At 42.3% G+C, this 13,764-nt stretch overlaps 1 protein-coding gene across 15 annotated transcripts in view; it reads right to left on the reverse strand.

Annotated features, from left to right (window-relative positions):
* Sox5 (SRY-box transcription factor 5) overlaps nt 1-13,764 on the reverse strand; it is a 943,592-nt gene that overhangs the window by 315,229 nt on the left and 614,599 nt on the right. For 11 of the 15 annotated variants that reach the window (XM_029534576.1, XM_029534569.1, XM_029534568.1 and 8 more), the window contains one exon: nt 7,624-7,855. In XM_029534576.1, coding sequence (XP_029390436.1) covers nt 7,624-7,854 — 231 coding nt within the window. In that variant the 5' untranslated portion in view covers nt 7,855. The remainder of the gene's footprint in view (nt 1-7,623; nt 7,856-13,764) is intronic. The other 4 variants (XM_029534564.1, XM_021190121.2, XM_029534565.1 and 1 more) reach the window with 1 other exon arrangement.

Consider the following 13,764-nt stretch of genomic DNA (forward strand, 5'->3'; position numbering starts at 1 on the left):
CCCCCCCCCCCCCCCCCGCACGCACCTCTGGAAATAAGCATCCTAACTGGGAAGGTCCTGGGACTCCCTGAGCCTTGCAGGTGGTTGCGTTTGACAGAGGTGAAATGAGAAATGAGGACCATGCAGTTCTGTGCCCGCAGCCCCAAATCAAACCACACCCACGCTGCAGAAGTGACCTGCTTCCCAGTTCTCACCTTCGACGCCTCCCTTTTACTTTCAGCCATCCCTGTGAATTCTCATATTTTAGCAATTTGAAAACAGAGCAGCCAATTACGAAAACCGAGAAATGGTCAAAAAGAGTAAAAATGTGTTTTAAGTGAAACAGAAGCTGGAGTACTACAGGAAGTGCAGCATCCTGTCTCCTGAAACAGAGTTTCCAGTATGCAGTCATCAACAACAAGCTGCAAAGGGAATTTTGGAACCAACAAAGGTGCCAGGATCTTGCTCACTAAATGAAGATATTAAAGATAAATCGCCATTTATTACCAGCAGTAGGCCAGGCGAGTGAGGTACGCAGACTCAGAAACACTTGAACAACTTGCCCTGTGTTGATCTGTGGAGAACTCAGTACATGCCTGTGTTACAGGAAGGCAGCTGAATGCTTCAGCAGCAAGACCTTTAGCAATCACATACAGTAAGAGAAACTGAAGCTGGCCATAGTGGGGTCTGGCAGTTCTCCAAAACCCAGATCTATGAAGGAGGAAGCTAACCACTGCACTGTCTGCTTGTGGATTCCCCTGGCTGTATCTTCTGACCATGGAACTACTGAGTGCCACAAGGGGGTTCATGAGGAAGGCTTCTCTGACTAGACATGGGCTCTGGCACCTGCAATCCCAGTACTTGAGCAGCCGAATAAGAGGGCTGCCAGAAGCTTGGGGCTGATTTGGGCTGTTAGTACATTCCAAAGGGAAGAGGAGGGGCAGAGAAACAGAGAGGAAGGAAGAAATGAAGAATACAAACTTAACCCTGGACTGTAGACTAGTTTGCACACAAACCTGTCATTACGTGTTAGTTCCGGGTCTGAACGATTACCTCTTTTCTTTGTGGAAGTTAGTCTATGACTAAGAAATGGCACACCTATCTACTGCACAAGTCAGGACCAACACCCAGCAGGGTATCAGTCTTGTTCCTTCTAGTCATTGGTGCATCGCCATCTCAGCCACCGAGTCCATCACCGCACCCCCACTCGGCCCATGTAGCAAAGATGGTCACCCCATAAACCAAGCAGACACACCAAACCCCAACAGATCACAGATGACTTTATCATGCTTGATGTGGGCCACCTCTTTCAGCAACTTTCCCACGTTTGGGTTCAAAGTCAAATGTCAGTGCAAGGAGCTAGCAACAATGGAAATTTAAAAATGTGAGCATGCATATGTACCCTAAATATTCTCGGTGACTAGTATAGTTTATCAAGTGGAGACCATCTCAGATTAAACTACTTTAATTCACCCCAAATCTCCTTCACCTTTCAACAGAAAAATCATCTCTATGAGAATTTCAACATTTCACATTAATTCAATTTATTATGGTATGGGGAGCATCCTAGCTCAATTCCAAACATAAAGCCTCTTGCAGAAAGGCAAAGTATCTAGACAAAGTATCCTACTCATTTCTGTTTTACTTTCTGACCGTCACTCACTTGGCAGGAGCCTGCTCGTCTAGCTGGACCGTCTGACCAGCAGGCCTGGTGTCTTCCTGTCTTTGGCTCCCCGGCACTGGGATTACCAGCACACAGCACTGTGCCCAACACTTGTGTCCTAGATCTGAAGGGCTTTCCTTAGGCTTGCAAGGAAGGTATTTTATTCACAGAGTGATATCCCCAGCCTGAATCAAGATTTCTATGACTTAATAGGAGCCAATCCCTCCTACCAAGGGGCTGATCCAAAGGGCATGAACGCAGGACAGAATGATCGACTGCCCAATTTCTTCAGCAGTTTCTGTGTTCCTTGCTGACTGTTTCACAGTCAGTCTCTATCCCTGATAGTCCTGGGGGTAATTTCCCAGCATAGTACACATAGAAAAATTGAACTTCTATTCAAACAGGAGTCTGAAATTGTGTCCAGATAAATAGCATCAGGAGTATTTTGTGACAATGTATACAGGGTGATGTTTGTAACAGTGTAATTTCATTGTATGATAAACATCAATTTACCATTAAAAAAAAAAAAACAAATGCAGACTTGTCAGCATCTTACCTTGTTGCAATTGAATTGGCCTTGTTCAGATAAGAAGCCTATCTCTTCCAGCTACAACAGGTTAGAGATAAACCCGTGAAATCGCTCTCCATGTGGAATGATACCACCTGCGCTCATAATTTTACACTACCACCCAGCACATAACAGCCTGCGAGCTCACTTTATCTGAATCTTGCTAAATCTATTCTCTATGCTATTAAACAAGAGTGTGTCCCATGTCCACGTCATTCAAACGTAATTACACTTTTGTCTAGAGCATGGGATAGGGCTCTCCCTAAACAATGAAATTCTCCTGTTACAGCTAGCACAAGGACCACCCTGGCTTAACAATAGCAGGGCTTAGCAAGCCACAATAGCTCAATAGTTTTATGTACAAAAGCACCAGATATTGAAAAGCTTATAGAAAGTATCAGATAAGAATAGTAATCTTTACCACCCCACAATTAAGTTTTTATTTTTGAATGACACATTTTTCTCTTTTCCTTAAATTTCTTGAATAACTTACCATAGGTAACACTATCCTACATATCAAAAATACATAATTGATTCTTCTATTATAAGCAAAATTCACATAGCATGCACTGAAAGTCACAGCTACAGTGTAACAGATAAAGATAACTTTGTGTTTAAAAGAAATCTAAGTGCAGACCATGGGCCTGGATACATCTGAGCCCTTCCTTCTTTTCTTCTCAGTGCATCAGAGTGTTTATTTCAATGATTAAGTCTGGCTTTCCTGTATCGGAGCCTTGCTATGTCATACTCAAAAGACCAACATTGTGTCTTTGATGCAAAATTAACTTGAAATTATATCTTATTTTATTTCTGTGATGGATATGAGGCGGGAGTAGACTCAGACTAATTGTTGTTTCATGTGTACTCTGGTGTAGATGCACACTGACTCCATGACACACCATACATGTACATGGATATGAGGCGGGAATAGACTCAGACTAACTGTTGTTTCATGTGTACTCTAATGTAGATGCATACTGACACACCGTGCAAGTTCAAGGTGACCATGGAGACCCAGGATTCCAGATACGTCCAGGGAAATACAATAAATATCAACTGTAAGTGAGATACCAAAATATATTTCATATATAGTATATTACATATGTACACAAATACAAACAAACACACACACACACACACACACGCTATGCACATCGCCTAGCATAGTGGGGTGCAACTTCAGGTCCAGTGACTCAGGAGACTGACAGCTTCAAAATTACTTGAGCCAGAGTCAGAGTCGATAAGTTAACAATAACTTTGTATTGTTAAAAGAGGTCTAGGGTGCAGCTCACAGATATCGCTCTTATTTCAAATGAAGAAGACTGTGGGCCAGACCTGAAATAATGCAACACAAGAAGTATCCATGCACTTAGATTTTTTTTTTTAAATAAAATTCAGTTACATCTAGAGCAAGCCACTCCAATGATTTTATATTGAAATTAACATATTGTTCCTTCAAAACAAGAGTGGTTTAAAGAATCAAAAGAAAGCTTGAAAGAGCAGAACGGGCTTTAAAAAAAAAATAGACAACAGATTATTCTGGAACCACGGGTGGCGGTGGTCTCATTTCACATCACATTTGCACTGGAGCTGAGAGCTCACCAACAGATGCGGCAGGCAACCAGACAGAAAATGAGCGCCAGAGGCTGCCCCACAGTGAGGTCCCTTGTCTCTCCAGAGCTGCTCCCATCCCACTGATATCCACACAGCCTGCACTGACTGGTATGAGAACGCCTGCTGGAGGTGGTCTGCATCCTTCATTCGACTTGTCCATATCAGAACTGTTCTTAAGGTTAGCCTGAGTCACAGATCCACCCATTTGTCTCTGAAACTCTGAGACAACAGCCAAGGCCACTTTTAAGAGACAGGCAAAACAAAAGGAAAACCCAGGAGTTGGGAAAACGACTGGGGCTGTAGAGTGCTCGCTGCATGGACACAGAGAGGCTTGGAGTCAAGCACACATGTAAGGATCACATGCAGCAGTGTGGACTTGGAATCTGAGCACTGGGGAGGACCTCGGGGATCAATGGACAGCCAGGCCCGCCGAGACCAGTGAGTGTAACACACTTTTGGAGACCCTGTCTCAAAAGTAAGGCAGAAAATGCTCAAGCACCACCAATGTCCAACTTTGGCCACTAAGTGTGCATGTACACATATTTATGTATATCAGAACACAGATGCACCCACACAGAGACATTTAATAAACCCTACACACAGAACACACATATGTAAAAAAAAAGTTTAAAAACAAACAAACAGAAAAACAAGCAAGAAAAACTAACAACAAAAGATAAAGGAGGACTTTTATTACCAGTAGGTTAAAGGTCAGGATGGCCTGTCCATTCACGGAGGACCCATTCGTTTACACAGCTTGCTGGTAATGATCAGGGAGTCGGGGTCTAGCAAAGTTATGAGGGCTTCTTTGAATAAAAGAGCGGCAACTCCCTTTGCCATCCCTTTACCCACCCAAGCCTAGACCCACAAGGATTAGATACCTGACAGTCTTACACTGCCGTGTGTGCATCACAAGCTTATGACTGCATCCTTACCAGCAAGTCAGAAGCCCTCGGAGAATCTGGTCTGTGCTGGCTACAGCCACCCTACCCCAGAGCCTCTCTTAGTTAGACACCTAGTTTGTTTCTCCAAATATTAAGGAAATAAGCAGGAGTTCAGAAAGGCAGGTTTACATCCTTATCTGGCTCTGACTTAGGACTTAACAGTTTCATAACTGGATCCAAACAGGACCCGGAATTTCTCATCTTTATTGACCACAGAGTGTGCAATGTTTTCATCTTGGGAAATGTCTTTGGACTGAAGTTTTACATGGAAAGTCTCTCCCTGATTCCACCAGGCAGCCTTTCAGAAACCACTCTACAATACACAGGCTATGAAGCATTCTCCATTTTCAGTGATACCGAGTAAAAATGGAGAGAATATATTTCCTTATGAAACATAAGACTCTATTGTGTGAGTAGGACAATAGTCTATTATAAAAAAAGGAATTATTCATGTTGAGTAATAATACCATAAATACATTCAGCCACTTTGATATGTGTTTATAATAGGTCTTATTGTAAGAACTTGCTTCATCCCGACTCTTCCAGACTGTACACTAGTAGGCATCCCTATCGCTCTGAGATTTCTAGAAGACAGTCACCAGGAATTGACAAGCTTGGCAACTTTACCTCCAAATCCTTAGTATTTATTGAGCCATATCAAGCCACGTGTTTATCAAGTCATCAGGAACTGAGTATCATCGCATGCTCTAATCTGAAAACTGTGTGTGTGTGTTTGTGTGTGTGTGTGTGTGTGTGTGTGTATACAAGAAACACCATACGCTGTGTAGAGACAAATATCCAAATACACAGGTCACAATGCGAAGCCTTGTTAGTGGCATAGGTGAAGGGACAATGTGCTCTCCACTGTCCATGATTTAAGTGAACCCATCTAAACTGCAGTGACCTTTCACCTACTCCTATGGAAAAAGCACATTTACCATAGACATGAAATTTAAGAATCAGAAAAATGGACCATGGAGGAGGTGTAGACTGCTCAGCTATGTTCATAACTGTGTGTGAAACTGGGCACGGCCACTGCATCTGTCCCACGCAGGCTGCAGAAGAAGACTTATCAGTTATCACATGTATGTGGTGCTTTTTAGAGGAACTGCTGTGCAGGTGAAGAGTCTAGGCTAAATCCTAAAAGCAAGTGGCATGCACACTCAACAGTGAGGGAGACAATCTAGTCCTTTCTCATGTAAGCAAGTCCTATGGAAGTCTGGAGATGATGTAGCATAGGGCTTAGAAATTAGGGTCATGACACGTTCAAGTGTCCACACAAGAGGAGAAAGACTGGTGAAGCAGGACACATCTGAGGTAGAAACAAACTCAGAAAACACTCATATGGTGCAAGAGAGTCCAAATGTAGACCTCATTAATATGGAATGGGTCATTTGCTGATACCCTAATAACTTATTCCACAGTGTGGTCTCAACCACTTTGGGTCACAGATCTACTGAGGAATTCACTGGAAATCATAGCACTACTCAGAGTTACTATTTTAATTTTTTAAATTTTTTATTGTGTGTCTGTGTGTAAACATGGGCACATGTGGGAGTCAGAAGACAATTTCCAGGAACTGATTCTTTCCTTCCAGAATGAGTTCTGTGGACGGAACTACCTTTGTTAAGCTTGTGTATCTGGCTTTCTTCCATGCTGAGTCATCTCAGTAGCCTGTGCTGTATACTCATAAACAGAATTCCCTGTCCATTTCCAGGTGAGACACAAATCACAGATCAGAACTTCACTCCATCCCCCGATGTCACCGCTTTCTGCCTCTTTCAGGCTTATTCATCTTTGAGTGTGCTTAAAATTATCTTATCGTTATCACATTCAGCCCTTCAGACTTTTGTATGTATGTCACTGTCACAGGGAAAATCCATCCAAGAAACACACTTAGTTTGGAACTGCCCGAGAACAGGCAGTGGTCAAAATATTAAACCGACAGCACATCAGAGAGACACAACAGCAGATCGAAAAGCTGACTTCTCCCCATGCTGACCTAATGTTACCTACCCACCTCTTCCCTTCTCCTATTTGGCAAGAAGATTCAGAGCCACAGCCTTGAACAGAATGGTAAGTCTCGAAGAGAGGGAAAACATGGAGAATATAAGTAAGCTTGCCAAGTGACAGACAAGAACATATAAACATATAAACTATGCCTGAGTTCATGTGTCAGGACCATGGACTCTGAAGTCTGTCTGTCTGTCTGTCTGTCTGTCTGGGTAAATCCTGGTTCTGTGACCTAGAACACATTATAATTTCACCTTGTCTCAGTTTCCTCAAATACAAAAGAGAATTATTAGTACTACCTCACTAGATTATTGTGAAGGTTGTGAATTATTGTAATACCAAGGAGGGCTTAGTCTCCACACATGCACATACACGTATGCTCACACTCATAGGTGTGTATGTGTATGGGTATATTGCATTATCTAAAATTCTTGGGTGGAAAATATAACCACAGGGTCAAATAATTGAAGACTGTTTGACCCATGAGGCCCAACAATGATGAATGTAAGCAGCTACATCTAATGTTTCTTCATCAGGAAGAATAGGAAGCCAACTTTGATTCTGGTTAACTCTAGCCATGTCATCTGAACACGATCTTCACATTTTGTATGGCTTTCCCCCTAATTATGTGTCAGAAGCAGGTTCCTCAAAAAGCACACTAAGAGCTAGACATCATTTCTTATGTCTGTTCCCTTGCAGAATCGACTCACTGGAAGCAATCCTATGAGGCCTGGTGTGAATCGTCTGTCTGGTTCTTAGAAACATGTTCACTTCGAGCAAAAGACCGAAGCCAAGCTATTAGAGGAATAGCCTGGCGGACAGGGAGAGCATGAGAAACCTACCATTGTGTTGTGCTGCACAGTGGGGGTCCTAGGACCACAAGTCTCTTGCATCAGCAGAGAAACTGGCTGAAATTCCTCCGAGTGAGGCTTGTTGGGAAAACTCACATGTACGGGAAGGTGAAAGGCTGGGAGCCTCTCACTCTCCTCCTCTTCCACTTTCTCTCTGCCTGTCACCATGGCTACCTCTCCATCTGTCTCCCCATACGGAGAGGCTGGTCGCTTGGAAGACATCCTGGAAGGAACAAAAGAGGAGAAAATAATGAAACCTCCACATAAATCCTTAATGCCGTCATTGTGTGGTTAGGGGCCATTGTAACAGAAATGCCTTTTTGTGCTGGCAGAGTGCAGGAAGCCATCCAAGCGCCACTGCACAGCACACACAATCAGAAACAATGGCCAAGCAGGTAGCGACAGAACAGGGCTTGTTTGCTGTGAGAATAATACACTAATATAGCACTCTCTTGTATTCTGGCTTCTTAAACAAGAAAATTCACCTAAGAACACTGCATAATGCAAGTCCATTCCATTTTAAAGGGAAGAAAAGTATCCATCTAGCTTCACACTTTGATAGACCTTATTCAAAACAGAACATCTGTGAATAGCAAATACTGTGGGCAGTTTAAAAGAAAGAAAAGCACTAAAATTTCCTCCATCGAAAAAAAATATATAATAAAATAAATACACGCTCTCCACTCTAACAAGTTTGCATTGCATTAAGAGTAAGAGTACTCTGAGACCTAGAAATATGTCTGAAAGCACTCCTCAGAGAAACTGACAGAAAGTTGAATATTTGTTCAAAAGTTAAGAACCACAAACATGTTATCATTGATGACTCGGGAAACATTTAACCCATTCTGGCATTTGGTTCCAACACTGACACAATGAGGTAGCAAATCACACGGGGATATTTTTAAAAGTTTAAATTCTAGCTGTGCTAGTCTACATATCATATAGATGTGAGCTCACAGTTATTTGCTCCTTAGCATTCTTAAAGACAGAAAGAAAGCCCTGTGCTTTGATTTGGTAAGAAAGGCCAAATAAAACCGGACTTAGATAAAGGGACGAAAAGTGAGCATTATCTGTGGTTCAGTAGAATTCAGATTATCATCAGAGCTTAAAATATACCACAAATTGTTTCAGAGAGGGGGGCAGATCTTTCTCCTAATGTGAAAAAGTTTTACACAGAAGTGGAACTGAGTTAAAATGTCTGATGCACATTCAGCTGTCCTGTGGCCTGTATAGTTTGACCTGAGCTCAGAGGAAGGATCCATTTGTTGTTGTTCTTCGACATACAAAGGGTGTTTGCAGAACCCTCCTTGTTCATTCCAGACCAGCAGGAAAGGAACCAGAAATCCTACCCACTGATGAAGGCCTTCACTACTGCTGCACACAGCACAGACTTTTACATTTCCAAACAATCTGTTTCTCATCCCCGAAGAGTGATTCTGCCATTAGCGTTAGACTCTCTCTTGCTCAGTTTACTCATCTTTAAACCTAGAGACATCTGCCTCTTACAGCTTTTGGAACAAAAATCAGTAGAGTCCTTAACTCAGGGTAGATACTTGCCGAATGCAAACTGTTTCTTATATTGCAGACTTCAGACCCCAGAATGAAACACCCCCATAAAGAAGAAGAAGAAGAAGAAGAAGAAGAAGAAGAAGAAGAAGAAGAAGAAGAAGAAGAAGAAGAAGAAGAAGAAGAAGAAGAAGAAGAAGAANAAGAAGAAGAAGAAGAAGAAGAAGAAGAAGAAGAAGAAGAAGAAGAAGAAGAAGAAGAAGAAGAAGAAGAAGAAGAAGAAGAAGAAGAAGAAGAAGAGAAGGAAGGAAGGAAGGAAGGAAGGAAGGAAGGAAGAAAGAAAGAAAGAAAGAAAGAAAGAAAGAAAGAAAGAAAGAAAGAAAGAAAGAAAGAAAGTGAAAAGAAAAAGAAAAAGAAAAAAGATAAAAGCTTCAAAATAAGGGAGACATTTTCTTCTAAGGGTTTAGCTGTAAAATCACCATGCCCATCAGGTTACTTCTCCCAGACCTGCAGTACATAACTGTCAACTAGTAATATAAATCATCAAGGGATTCAAAAGAAATGCTAACAGTGACATTGTTGACCAGCTAAGACCAGAGTGGAGCAAGATGAGGAATTATCAATAGGCCATGCGCACATGGGTTAGCATTCTTATCACTCAGGGTTTATAAAGATTTTCAACTCCATAGCAAAGGTCTATCCAACGTTTCCTCTAAATGCACAGAAAGGGTGGAAATGGCTGAAATAAATCCTCTTAGAGTTGTTTAGGTCTCACTGGTAATCTCACTAAATAGTTACATTGTTGCATGTAACAAACTCCTAAACACTGAGCAGAAGCAAATCGCAAGGTTCTGACTCTGTGTTTACCCAGAAACTGTCTCATCCAGTATCAGAAGAGCATGTTCAAACACTGCTCAAACAGGGAAGGTCTTTGTAGAGAGGTTTATCTCTGTACACTAGTGGGAAGATTTTTAACCATTGGTTGTTTCCGCAGCGATGAAGCCCCAGGGCATGTGGCTTGCAGGAGCATCAACATTCTTACTGGAATTGATAGGTGATATCCCACAGTTCTGTGTGAAATCAGTTTTCCTGTGCCTGAATATTCTAGGCTACCAGCACCACTTGACCCCTCATCATCAGACAAGGAAACTAGCTCAGTTGGTCTCTAAAATCATTGCAGTTCTTTGGTTCCCAGGAGGAAGACCAAGGTGCTGAATTCCACTTTGTTATTATTGTTATTAGTGAAACCCCAAAATCCAGTAGAAATACAGAAAGCAAGATAGAAAGTGAAGACATTGAAACTGTTCTCAGCACCTATGGCCACCACTGGGCACAGATATACTACTGATACAAGAAGCTGAATTGTATTAACAAAACAGAGCATATGATGGAGTAAATAGTCCAAGGTCATGACGCTAGAAGGCAACCGATACCCCTAGTTCCATTTTCAAACCCTTCACGTTTTGGCCTTTGGAAACCATGCTGATAAATGTCAGGTTAAAGCCTTCTAGGAGACCGTCTGGTGCTTGCAGTAAGATCATACGTGAGTATGAGTCAGTAAGGCTAACTTGCTAAAAAGTAAAATTCCTAACAAATTACACAGAGAGCCTCAGCGTGTAGCCTCACAAAGGTATCCATGATTCCTGTCACTCACACACTGACAGCAAAGTGAGCTGTGACACAGTGGCCTTCTTACAGTTATGTCTACACAGGGACCCATCTTGGGAGGAGCAAAGTGTCAGGTCCCAACAGTAGAAGGCTGCCAGACTCACCTTGGTTTAGGGGGGCTGTGGTCCCTACGATTGCAGGGCTGTGTTGAACAATGATGGAATCTGAGACCAATCTGAGTATAATGACTGATCTTATGTGTTTTACCAGTGAGAAACCTAGACCTCAGAGAAGATGAACCAAGACAAATACAACTGAAGATGGCCACGCTTCGTGTGGCTGGGCCTCACGAATGTGATGGTGGTGTCTAAACTCACTTTTATCTATGGACAAGTAAACGTTCTTCAAAGAATTCCTGTCTCATCTAGGCCAAGAGTTTAAGTTTTAAATCATCAATAAGTATTGGCTTATCCCTACAAATTTCAAGACACTTGCCTAATAAAAAAAATTTGAATGACAGTATCAGGGTCTCCAACTTAAGAGGTTTATGAAGTGACTAAGTAGATTTTTATGTAAAGGGCATAAAAATAGTGAAAGTCAGTTGAGACCAAGATCCAAGTGACATAAAAGTCAAGTGTCCCCAGTTCTGCAAGGACAGAGGCTCTGAGGACCTGGTACGTCTTAAGGAAGAGGCATGACAGAGAGAAATGGAAGTTTGGGGATAAATAGAGCTGGGTTTCATGTAGGAAGTAAGAGTGGAAGCAGAGAGGCAGACGGAGACACTTTTAGAAAGTCAATATAAATTTAGGGTTCAGGTTTATTTAGGAAAAGGAGCAGATTGAGAAGTATGGACGGAATCCCATCTCTCCTCTACAACACTCCTGGGATGCTGAGTTACATGAATGGAGTAGATAAGCCACAGTCCCCTTGGAAGGAGACGCTGGCTCTCGCAAGAGTCACTCGCTCTTTCCCTTTTACTGTAATGTTCTGCATAATCATGCTAGTGTGTTAGTAAGATGGTCTTCTTAGGACAACTGAGTCTCCTGCTACTGGAGGAAGGGTCTCTGGGTGTGTCATGAAAGCTCTGCATGGAGAGTGCTTCCGTTGTGCTCAGTTATGGAGAACAAACTTATAGGTAGGAGAGGAGTTGAGACTGCCAACAGAAAATGAGACCAGTATGCCTGAGTGCTAGCAGAACAATGGGGCTGACCTCAGGGTGTCTCCTATGGAAAGCTATTGGCATGGGTTGACTGTGGAGAGCATTTAGAGCTCCTTAGTAGTCCTAAAAATAGTGAATGTTACCAACTTCAGGTACTCATCAAAACAAGGACCCGCCCACTCAAGACACCTAGGCCCTCCCTAAGCCCCAGAGCCTGTGAAAATGGCATGTTTAATGGAAGAACTCATTTTGTGAGATGTTGAAAGGGAAAGATTGTGTCTGGAATTGTTCTGGGGTCCGATGTGACCCTAATGTTTTCAAGAGGGAAAGCCAGAAGAGGCAGAACCAGGCACTAGCATCTGATTCTGCACAATGGCTTTTTCAGGCAGAGAAAGAGATGAACCAAGAAACGCAGATGACATCTATGTGCCGGAGAGGATCCTGAAGAGACTCATCCCAGAGACACCTTGATTTTAGGTTCTTTGACTTCAAAATTGAGAGTCCAAGCCACTCATTGCTGGCAATAACACCCTGGTAACCCCAATGCGCAGGGTCCACACTGGCTGTTTTCTGTAGCTGAGCAACTCTTTCTACACACTTAGACCTGCTTTGTTCTCCCTTTGGATAGATTGCTCTTCAAATCCCTTATTCAGCAAGGACGCATTCAAACACTGTCTGAAGCCCAGGCTCCCTCCTCCCCACTCTTACGGGCACAGTATTTTACACTTACTTCTTTGTTTATAATCTGTCTCTCCCACTAGAATACAGGATCAAGGGAGAAAGACTTATTTCCATTCACAACTTCTTGACCAGGATTTAACAATCTCTGAAAATAGTCTTTTAAACACATTATTTAATGAATATCTATTAAATCCAGCAAGCAACCTTCATACTAGGAGGAGCTACAGTGCCTGTAACTTCAACTATGACCAACTGTGTCTGTCGGCAGTGTCTTGATTGTCAGAGAGAGACAAGTCTGGCCAAGTAGAACTGTTGTCCTCCTTTTTGGAATTCCCATGGTGGCCCTTCTCATGTGCACCTTCTCATACGATAACATCCTTATAAGAATATCTTAACCCTGAGTTCAGTTCTGTTTCAAATGTTTGCAGAAGGCTGGGGCCTACTCAGTGACTAGAAGTGCTTGCTGAGCAATCATGAGGACCAGGGTTCTGGTCTCAGTGTTGGTTTGCTGGCTTATTACCTAAAGCCATGACCTGGTTGGGGGGCAGTCATGCTGGCTCTGACTTCCTTTTCCATGTCCTCTAAGCCAAAGCAGATAGAACTATTAAGAGTGTAGACAATTCCTAACAGGCAGCTGCACCGTGGATGTATCTGTCTTATGAATGAATGAGAATAGAATGAAGAAACTGAGTGAGAATACTTCGTTTCTAACCATTATGTTATAAGAAACAAATAGTGAGGATACATTAGATTTTCTGGTTTGCCTTTAATAAAAGAATATGTATACCCATTCATTCATTCATTCATTCATTCATTCATTGAAAAATATTCAGAGAAAGACCCTGCATTTCAAGTAATATAATTAAGAAGTAAAAATCATGCTGAGGGAGATAGCTTTTCAGTAGTGTGTGCACCGTGAGGGATGGATAACAGAATGAGGCCATCTCAGTAGAGTAACCAGAGGATGCTTCCATCTCATATGAAGACTGAACAGACATCAATAAACACGGGAGAAAAGCTTCCTGTGAGAAGTGACTTTGTAGTACTCACACAGAAACACTCTTACACACTCTCTCATACACATATAAACCATTCTCTCTCTCTCTCTCTCTCTCTCTCTCTCTCTCTCTCTCTCTCTCTCTTCTCTCTCCCCTTTATTTTAAAACTAGTATGTAAAT

This window comes from Mus pahari, chromosome 2 (assembly GCF_900095145.1).
Source record: "Mus pahari chromosome 2, PAHARI_EIJ_v1.1, whole genome shotgun sequence".
Taxonomy (NCBI): Eukaryota; Metazoa; Chordata; class Mammalia; order Rodentia; family Muridae; genus Mus; species Mus pahari.